This window comes from Muscardinus avellanarius, assembly GCF_963383645.1.
Source record: "Muscardinus avellanarius genome assembly, chromosome: 19".
In the NCBI taxonomy this organism is placed as follows: domain Eukaryota; kingdom Metazoa; phylum Chordata; class Mammalia; order Rodentia; family Gliridae; genus Muscardinus; species Muscardinus avellanarius.
Genome location: NC_137805.1, coordinates 16464400 through 16475130, shown reverse-complemented (window position 1 = coordinate 16475130; position 10731 = coordinate 16464400). Strand labels below are relative to the sequence as shown.

Below are 10731 nucleotides of genomic sequence, written 5' to 3'. Positions count from 1 at the left end.
AAAAACTAGGGCTAGGGGTGTAGTTTGGAGTAGTACCATCTCTGGTATGGATATATATATATCAATATAAATATCTCCATATTTTTACAACTTTATCACATATACAATATTATTTTATAAGCCTTATCTTTTACAAACACTCTGTGACATACTCAAACCTTCTGCAACTTGCTTTTAACCTTTTGATTTTATCCTAGTCACTCCTTTTCCATTTGGGACGATCTTAGGATAAGCTTTCCTTTTACCATACAAGATGTTTTCTATTATCAAAATATTCTCATATTTTTATCCTTTCCTACCAAAAAACTCATACTCATGTATCTTTTTATATCTTTCTTCCAACATACTGATTCTTTTTTGGCCTTAACTAATTTATTTTTATTTTTATTTATTTATTTATTTAATTTGTGTGTGTGTGTGTGTGTGTGTGTGTGTGTGTGTGTGGTACTGAGGTTCCTGGAAACCCTTTAACCTCCAGGCTATACTCCCAGACCTATTTTTATACTTTTTTATTTGGAAACAGGGTCTCTTAAGCCAGTGTGGCTGGCTTCGAACCTGAGCAATTCCCCTGTCTCCACCTCCCAAGTGCGGGGATTACAAGCGTGCACCCACTACACCCGGCTGGCCTTAACTAATTTTTGACTTTATATTTTGAAACAGTTTTATAAATTTTTTTAATAAAGAAATAAAATCATCTATCCAAGTTTTACATTGACCTAGACTTTAAAGAGTTACAGCTTTTCTTTTTAGATGTTCACACTTTGCCTAGGACTGGCTGAAGTAGCAAGTACCTTAAACAATAACCTTGAACCTCTTAGTTTTTTATTGATGGCTGCCGGAGTCGAGGAAGTATTACTAACAGTTTTGATGACTAGACAAGCCAATTGATTTACTTGAATATAAGCACCTATAATTAACTCAGGGATGGCCAACAAGGTGTCTGTCAGTCCTACAACAAGACCTGGAGATGGGGATAGGGAATGCATGGTTTGTGAATGCACTGATGACAGTGGAGAGGGTAGAATCATTCTGATTTTGCCCATACAACAACCCTGAAATCCCCAAGGAATGGTGGAATAAGAGAAATTAAAACAAGCCGGGTGTGGTTACACATACTTGTAATCTGAGCATTTGGGAGGCTGAAACCAGAGGATCACAGTTTGTAGACAACCTCAGCTACTTAAGTGAGGCCCTCTGCAACTTAGTGGGACCCCGTTTAAAAATAAAGAATAAAAAAATAAGGCAGGGGCTTTAGCTCGGAGGTTGAATGCCCCTGGGTTCCATCTCCAGACCTGCAAAAAAATTAAAAATTAAAAAAGAGAAATTAAATAAAAAAACTGACCAATCCAAGGATAAATTTACTTCTGTTGTTAGCATCGGGCTTTCTATTGTATGATTACATTTAAGGTTACATGGCACTGGTCTTTGCAATCAGAATCCTTAAGCAGTCATTGAGATTGGAATGGGGTATCCTGAAATGTGTGTCATATTAGCATCATGAGTATAGCTATTAAAATACAAAAGGGATATTACATTAGGATTTGTCTGTTTTGTAATTTCTTGTTTGGTCAGACCAAGACAAATTAAATGTGAGGCTAGGACCTGTTTAGCTAACTTAGGACCTGAACATACAGAATAATGATATGTTTAGTGTATTTGTGTCACGGGAGTCCAAAGGTTGGTACTGTGAAGAGCAGGAACAGGGTTTGGAGTGATTTGAACAAAGATCTTTGTTGACTCTCTATATGCTATATCATTTGGCTTTTTGTTGCATTTTAATGCATTTATTAATACCAGTATTTAGTAAAGTGATTTGAGGCAGAACAATGGAAAAATTTGTATTAGAATATTTTGAGCCGGGCGTGGTGGCGCACACTTGTAATCCCAGCATTCAGGAGGCTGAGACCAGAGGATCACAGTTCATGGACAGCCTCAGCTACTTACTGAAGCCCTCCACAACTTAGTGACACCCTGTTTCAAAATAAAAAAAAAAAATAGGGCAGGTGGTATAGCTCAGAGGTCAAGTGCCCCTGAGTTCCATCCCCATACCCACAAACACACAAAAAAATCTGGTCTGATAAGACATGAGAAGTTATTGCTACATAATCCTTTGTCTATATGACAGGCCCAACAGGGAGGCTACAGTCCAGTAGTGCAATGTGAGGGATCACCCATATCCACTCTGTGGCCACTGTAGCCAGAGGCTATTGGGTAGCATCCTTTAGCCACTGAATATGTAAATAACGAAGGAAGGCCTAATGTGAATTGATCTGTTTGTTAACTGAAAGGAAACCAAATTGTTTTAAACACGTGCAATATATAGAATCAATGCATTTAATGTGACCTTTAGGAAACCTTTCAAATAATTTGTCTTCATTATAACCAACCTTATTACACATTTAAACTTTTTTATACATCATATACATATTACTTACACTTTTTTTGCAGCACTGGGGATGGAACCCAGGGGCATTCTACCTCTGAGCTACACCCCCAGCCCTAATTTTATTCTTTATTTTGAAACAGGGTCTCACTGAGTTGCAAAGGGCGTCACTAAGTAGCTGAGGCTGGCCGCGAACTGCGATCCTCCTGTCTCAGCCTCCCGAATGCTGGGATTACAAGTGTGTGCCACCACACGCTGCTTACTTACTTTTTTATCTTAACACAAACTTTAGATCTCTTACTCTCTTTTTGCAAAGCAGGTCTATCTGTAAAATAGTTCCATTGTTTCCATTTTCTTCTTGTGGCCATCCACTCTTTCTAGAAAATGAGCAGTAAGGGAATGAGATTCAAGATGCTTAGCATCTGGATCGATAAAATTTGCCTTTACCTATTTTTAGAGGGAGGCAGTTGGAATACCTACGCCTAGAATCCTAGAACTGGCCTATAGAGTGTAAGAGAAAAAGGCACATTAGTACACGTTTTTATAAGAAACATTTAAGCATCTGTCCTCCCTGGGCAGACGTAGCTTTGCTGGCTGGGGAGATATTACCAGCCATTCTGTGGGCGGGGCCACTCACTCCTCCCAGAGGCAACATGTAGGTAGGTGCAGACCAGGCCCTCAGAGCCGGCTGGGGCATATTCAATTTGGAGAGCTTCTCTTTTGTTTTCTTTTTCGCCCCCATGAGGGTTTGAGGTTCAGACCTTCCCTTATGGTCAGAAACGAACCAATGGTAGCTCTCTCCAATCTTTACAGAACCAAACAGTTCAATCCAACTAGCTTTTTCAACCCGTGTAACCTGATCTTAGGGAGCATTGCTGCCGTATTGCAGCTAAGACCCAGGGCTAGGGTCTCTGCTCTCTGATCAGATCAATCCGGAGGCTTCCTCCACTCATCCAGCTGCCTCTGCACTTCTATGGAGAGTTAAGTAGTCCCCGTACTACCCTGGAGCTTTTAGCCAGACCAAACTTTAATCAGTGTTAGTCACTGAATTCTCTCTCCATAGAGATAATATGTGTGCTGCAAAAGGTCCCGTGCCCTCAGTTGTGGCTGTCGTTGCACAGCATGGCTCAGTTGCCTGTGGCCTCTCTTCCATCCTTTTATGAGCTGTTAACTGTCTTGGCAGACTGGCTTAGCTGGAGTACAAGAGAGTTTACAGAGACAGTTATGGAGTTCCCATTCTTAACAAAAGTTTAGGGAGTGAAAAACTGGCCAGTGAACGTGTATCAGGTCTTGGATCCAGGCGTGGTGGCGCACGCTTGTAATCCCAGCATTTGGGAGGCGGAGAAAGGAGGATCACGCAGGTTCGAAGCCAGCCGTGCTGGCTTAAGAGACTCTGTTTCCAAATAAAAAAGTATAAAATAGGACTGGGAGTGTAGCCTGGAGGTAGAAGGGTTTCCAGGAACCCCAGTACCACCAATAAATAAATAAATAAATAAATAAATAAATAAATAAATAAATAAATAAATACTGAAAAATAAAATAGGGCTAGGGGTGTAGCTCAGAGGTACAGTGCACTTGGTTCCATCCCCAATACCCAGTACTCAATACCCAATACTGGAAATGGAAGCCAGGGGCATTCTACTTCTGAGCAACACTCTCAGCCCTATTTTTTTTTTGTTGTTGTTGTTGTTGTTATTCTTTATTTTGAAACAGGTTGCACTGAGTTGAAAAGGGCCTCACTAAGTAGTTGAGGCTGTCTTCAAACCATGATCCTCCTGTGTCGGCCTCTCAAATGCTGGGATTACAGCTGTGTGCCACCGTGCATGGCTTTACCTTCACTTTTGAAGGATAGGGTCTCTGAATATAGACTTCTTGTGTGGAAGTTATTTTTTCTTCTAGCACCCCCCCCCCCAACGGTACTGGGGATTTCTATCTCCAAGCAGCACCCCAAGCCCTTTTTATTATTTGTTTTGAAACAGGTTCTCACTGGGTTTCTGGGAGCCTTGTTAAGTTGTTGAGGCTATCTTGAGCCTCCTGTCTCAGCCTCTGAAGTACCGGGATTGCAGGTGTGCCTCACCTGCCCAGCTTCTTCCAGGGTTCTGAGTGTGTCACCGTGCTGCCTTCTGGCCTCCATTTTTGTGATGGACATAAGTAGTCTTTCTTTTTGTGCTTTCAATTTTTGCCTTTAACATTCAACAGTTTGACTATAATATATTTAACTGCATGTATCTCTTGCACATTTCTTCCTTTGGAGTGACTGGGTCCATTAGATCTATAGGTTAATGTTCTTCTTCCACAGTGAGAAGAAGTCCTCAGCCCTTAGGTCTTCTCATTCCTGTCCTCCTGTCTCCCGCTCTCCTGGTACATGCGTGTTGGTACACTCACCTTCCCCTCAAGTCCTTGATCGTCTGCTGATTATCTTCAGTCTTTTTCCTCCTTTTTCTTCAGATTGAATAGTTTCTATTAAAGTATATTCAGTGTTACTGATGCTTTACTCCATCATGTCTGATTTGCTTTTGAATCCTTCTAGAGGTGTTTTTCATTACAGTCACTTTACTTCCTCCTCCATCCCATGGTACTGGGGATTGAATCCAGGGGCATTCTGCTTTTGGGCTATACCCCCAGCCAGTGTGTGTGTGTGTGTGTGTGTGTGTGTGTGTGTGTGTGTGTGTGTGTGTATGTGTGACACAAACACATTTTTAATTTTGAAATCATCTTACTAAGTTGCTGAGTACCTCACTAGGCTGCTAAGGCTGGCCTTAAACTTGTGATCCTCCTGTCTCAGCCTCCCAAGTACTGGAATTACAGATATGCATCACCACACTTGGCTGTCATTTTACTTTTTAACTCAAGGTTCTAATTTTATTGTTTAAAAAAAAATAATTTGACTTTGAAGCTTCATAGTCATCAAAACTTGTCATCATACTTTAATACTTTAATATTTTAAATATTCATGTTGTAGTTCTACAGTCTAATGCAGTTCACTGTGACACAAGCATTCGTGCAGATAGCACACTGTGTGATTCCCTGCAGATCCTGCCCATGCCCCACCCTTCCCTGTGCATGGCAGATTGGTAGTGCTACCTTCATATATGGACACAGTATTATTGAAACTGTTTCCTTCATCGGTTTGTTTTTTTCCCTACCCACCTGCCTCCCCATTTCACTTCTACTGGTCTACTAGTCTATCTCCTCATTTATCTGAAGTCCATTTTGTTTCCTATTTAATCTTTTAAAACACTGTTTTCTTTAGCTCTTTGAATGGTTTTTCTAAAAGCTGCTTTGAAATCTTTGTTTGCTAAATCTAACATCTAAGGATACTCAGATATAATTTCTGTATCCTTCACGTGACCTTTACAGTCAACATGTTCCTTTTTATGGCTCATAATTTTTAAAAACTGGACATTTAAAATAATACATATTGTTCCAACACTGAATTCTAACTTTTTCCCTGTGTTTTTGTTTGTTTGTATGTTTTTAACTTGGATTAAATATTTAATTTGGCCTGTTCTTCAGAGTGTTGTCATTAATGCCAGAGTTTTTAGGCTCTCCTCTAGTTTTTATATTTAACCTTAGAATTTGGGTATGATGGCACACGCTTAATCCTAGTACTTGAGAGGCTGAGACAGGAGGATTGCAGGTTTGTGGCCAACCTCGGCTACATAGAGAGGCCCTCCACAACTTAGTGAGACCCTTCCAAAATAGAGAATAAAAAATAGGACTTGGGGTGTAGCTAGTAGGTGGGATGCCCCTGGGTTCAACCCCCAGTACTGTAAAAAAACAAAACAAAAACAAAAACAAACTAGAGTTACCCTTGGGTATGCATACATTAAACTGAAAATTGGCCAGAAATTGTCCTTGAGGTCCCAGGGTGAGTATGGGTTCCACTCTCGGCCGATGGATCTGTATGGGCGCTAGGTAGCGCACTAAACCTCAAGCTGTGTTCACGTTTGAATTTTCTGCTTAGCTCTCTTGCCTCTCCACACGCAGTGTCCATCAGCAAGGGGTGTGTTATTGTCTTGGGCCCACCCTGGTTTATGCAGAATATGTGCATGGTCTTGAGTTACCTAAGAATATATAGGGAATTTACTAAGCCCCTTTAGTTTAAGTACCTCCTGGCATGTCCTGCTAAATCCTTGGCCAGTTTTCTCATCTATTGATTACGACAAGCAGACCATAATCTTAGACCTGGGGAACCAGGTCCTCCCTGTTTGCTTGCCACTGACACCATCATCTTAGCAGTGCTCCAAATCAGGTGAGCCCTGTCTACCAGCAGCCACACAGCTGCTGGTTTTCACGCTTGGCTTGAGGTGGTGGGGCCGCCACCCCCATAGAACAGCCCCTGCCAGAGCTTCACAGACTTCTGCTGGTCTTATCTGAGGTTCTGTCATCCCCGGGAACTTATCAGCTGGTTATCCTCTGTCAGAGTGTGGAAATGATTCTTGACAGCTTCATCTGATTTTATAGTTACTTTTTAGAGGGAGGAATTATCACCTGCCTTTCTCCATCAAGCTGTAAGTTAACTTGCAGTGGATGCTGTTCCTCTTTTCTTGTTCTTCTTGTTCTTCTTGTTCTTCTTCTTTATGCTTCTCTTTTCCACAATAAACATGTTTTTACTCTTAATAGAATGAAGTAATAAGGTAGTTATTTTACATTTGTTTTGCAAAAGCAAATTAAACCTTCTGTCCTAGGATCTACTCTTACCTTAAGTCTTTGCATCCCAAGACAAACGTGACTTCTCCCTTGTGCAGATGGGATTGTGTGCAGAGTGCAGCAACATGGTTCCCATGAACACGCCCATCTGTGTGGTGTGTGAGGCTCCTCTCGCTCTTCAGCTGCGGCCACAGGCAAGCCTCCACCTGAAGGTAATGAAATGTATTCTGCAACAACCCGAAAGAAATGCATAGAAAGTAATCTCTGAACAATTTTGGTTTTCTTCAGCTTCTAGAATGGTCTAGTTGATAAGCTAACATTTATAAAAAAAAAAAAAAAAAAAAAAAAAAAAACATTTGCCGGGCGTGGTGGCGCACGCTTGTAATCTCCGCGCTTGGGAGGCGGAGACAGGAGGATCGCGCAGGTTCGAAGCCAGCCGTGCTGGCGTAAGAGACCCTGTTTCAAAAATAGAAAATAGGTCTGGGAGTGTAGCCCAGAGGTAGAAGGGCTTCCAGGAACCCCAGTACCACACACACACAAAAAAAAAAACATTCAAATTTTTGAGAAGACATGCTGCCTAAGTGTGAACTTGTCAATGGGATCTTTAATGTTAAAAGAGATGTGTAGGAATGTCTTACCTGGATATGGATTTGGAGGGCAAACTGTACTATAACTAACTCAGTTTTTAATTGAGATATTTAAACTTCAGCATTGTAAGTGATTAGGGCTTGTGATTGTGTGTGTGTGTGTGTGTGTGTGTGTGTGTGTAAATCTAAAGGTATTCCACCTCTGAGCTACACTCCTAAGCCTATTTAATTTTTAATTTGAAACATTCAGCTAAGTTGCTGAAGGCCTCAACAAGTTGCTGAAACTAACCTCAAACTCACCATCTTCCTGTCTCAGTCTTCCAAGTACTAAGATTACAACATGCATAACCATGAATGGCTTGTAATGTTTGTAAAGTGGCGTCATGCTTTTGATACTCTTTATGATAGGAGGTCCCAATTTTATAGAAAAAGAGTGATTATAACTAGTCACATGGAAGAAAAAGTTATGTATCACATACAATTGAAAAACTTTGTCAAATGATGTAATGCGAAAAATTTTTGGTAGTATCACTAAACATACAACTGTGTATTTTCTAATTTTTTTCAATTTTACAGTTCCATTGACCTCCTCTTTAATCCCATTTAAAGATCAATAGAGCACTAACTAGATATCTGAAATTTCAGTACTTGAAAGGCTAAGATAGGAGGATTGAAATTTTAAAGTCAGTCTCAACAATTTAGCAAGAACCTCAGTAACTTAATGAGACTCTGTCTCAAAATGTAAAACAAATTTTTTTGGTACTGGGAAGTGAACCTGGGGGCATTATACTTCTGAGTTATATCCCCAGCTATATTTGATTTTTATTTTGAGGCAGGGTCTCACTAAGTTGATGGAGTCTCATTGTTTGCTGAGGCTGTTCTTGAACCTGTGATCCTCCTGTTTCAGCCTCCCAGTATTGGTATCACAGCTGTATGCTACCATGCCCAGCCAATATATATGTATGTATGTATGTATGTATGTATGTATGTATGTATGTATGTATTTTTTTAAAGACTGGGGGAAGCTAGGCATGGTTGCCCATGTTTATGAACCCAGTACAAAAGAGGCTGACACAGGAGGATTTCAGGTTTGGGGTCAGCCTCAGCAGCTTAGTAAGGCGCTCAGCAACTTAGACTTTGTTTTAAGATTTAAAAAAATAATAAGATTGGGCATGTAGCTCAGAGGCAGAATGCCCCTGGGCTCAATCCCCAGTATCACTCACACACACACACACACACACACACACACACACACACACGACATTTTAGCAGTAAGGGAAATTTGTACTTTATTGGTCTTCTATAGTTAGAACTTATACCTTATATATAGGAGGAACATAAGAATTCAAAGGTAAGACATAGAAAATCAAGCCTGCTTGGTGTCTGATATCAGGCTGGCTTGCTTTCCTTCCTTTCTGTACTGGGGATGGAACCCAGGGGCATTTGAATCCTTCTTGGCCTCCCTTCTTTTCATTTGCATACTTTCCCACATAAACAATATACCGTGCACCCTAAGAACTTGTTGTTAGAAGTATAAACTCCTAACCATGCCAAAATGATCAAGAGAGTGGTTGAGCCTGAGTAGGTCTATAGTTAGAACAGTCGTGGTGGTGCACGCTTGTGATCCCAGTACTTACGAGGCTGAGACGGGAGGATCGCACAGGTTCGAAGCCAGCCTCAGCTACTGAGTGAGGCTCTCAGTAACTTAGTGAGACCCAGTTTCCAAATAAAGTATGAAATAGGTCTGTGAGTATAGCCTGGAGGTAGAAAAGCCCTGGGTTCCACCCTCAGTACCAAAAAAAGGAAGGAAATTTTTTTCTCACTTCTTAGTGACTTTAACCAGATCGTGTCTGAGGCAGCGCTTTCAGGCAGGTGCCTAAATGTCACAGAAAAATCCCAGCAGTTGCAGTTTATGCTGTGATGACCTTCAGTAACTTTGAAGACTTTTGTACTCAGGGAGTATTGGGAACCAGTGGGCACAAGACTGTGGTCCTCTCCACTGTGTCTGGCAGCTTTCAGGCTCTGCGCTTTAGTTGTCTACATTGGGAACCGTGGTTTCCTGAGCTTCTTCAGATTTCCAGGAAGACTTTGGAGTCTTCTCCTGAAATGGAGTTTATTAGACTTGGAAACTCTGAGACTCTATAGCACTACCTAGTAATATTAGAAGTCAAGTCCTAGAACTTGGGATTTATGTTTTGGTTATCTTCACTTCTAGTTAGCATTTTAACTGCTGTGATCCTAACACCTGACATGCAGAACTTAGAGGAAGAAGAAGTTTATTTGCTCTGAGTTCTGAATATTTCACTCACTGTTAGACCAGTTTTCAAGCAGGAGCCTGGGCTGCAGGTCCTCAGGGCATCATGATGATAAGCAAATAGGGAAGGTGAAAGCTTCTGTCAGTTCATGGAAGTGGGGGAGAGAGAGCAGGAAGCTGCAGCAGCCAGCCTGCAGCAGCCATGCCCCCAGGACTCTTTCCCAGAAATCAAGTCCCACCTCTAACACATGCCTTGTCTACCACATGAAGTCTGGGGGACATTTTAAATCCAAACCATTATATATTCTTTACCTGAAACAGCTTCAGAATACTCAATATCGTTTTGGAACACCATGAGACCACAGTCCTGAAATGGAAAGGAATACTCACAGATCATTTAGTCATTAAAAATTGAAAAGATAGCATCCTGAGAGTACCAAATGGTCCAATGACAATGTATGTTGGCAGACCTCTGAGAACTAAACTCTAGTTAGGATATTTTATTCTCTCTCTTTTTCTTTGTTGCATCAGAAAGTTGCACTTACCATTCCTTTTGTAAGACTGTCTTTCTACTTTTTGAATTTCTAAGTGAGAAACTATAGAGAGAACCTAAATTCATATTAACATTAAGACCCATATTTAATATAAACCCTGGTCCAAAAACCAGATTCTTATAAACACACAGACAAGCTTTTGCTTTTCTTGAGTCTGTTTGCTGTTTTTGCTAGGAAATGAGCCTTCTATCGGGTTTGCCCCATCGTGTGTGTGTGTGTATGTGTGTGTGTGTGTGTGTGTGTGTGTGTGTGTGTGTGTGTGAGAGAGAGAGAGAGAGATGAATTTTACACATAATCAGT

General features: G+C 41.0%; 1 protein-coding gene across 2 annotated transcripts in view; it reads left to right on the top strand.

Annotated features, from left to right (window-relative positions):
- The window catches only part of DZANK1 (double zinc ribbon and ankyrin repeat domains 1), a gene marked incomplete at both ends in the record, with an annotated part of 76210 nt that overhangs the window by 27512 nt on the left and 37967 nt on the right, over positions 1–10731 (top strand). For both annotated transcript variants that reach the window (XM_080716388.1, XM_080716387.1), the window contains one exon: positions 7135–7248. In XM_080716388.1, coding sequence (XP_080572514.1) covers positions 7135–7248 — 114 coding nt within the window. The remainder of the gene's footprint in view (positions 1–7134; positions 7249–10731) is intronic.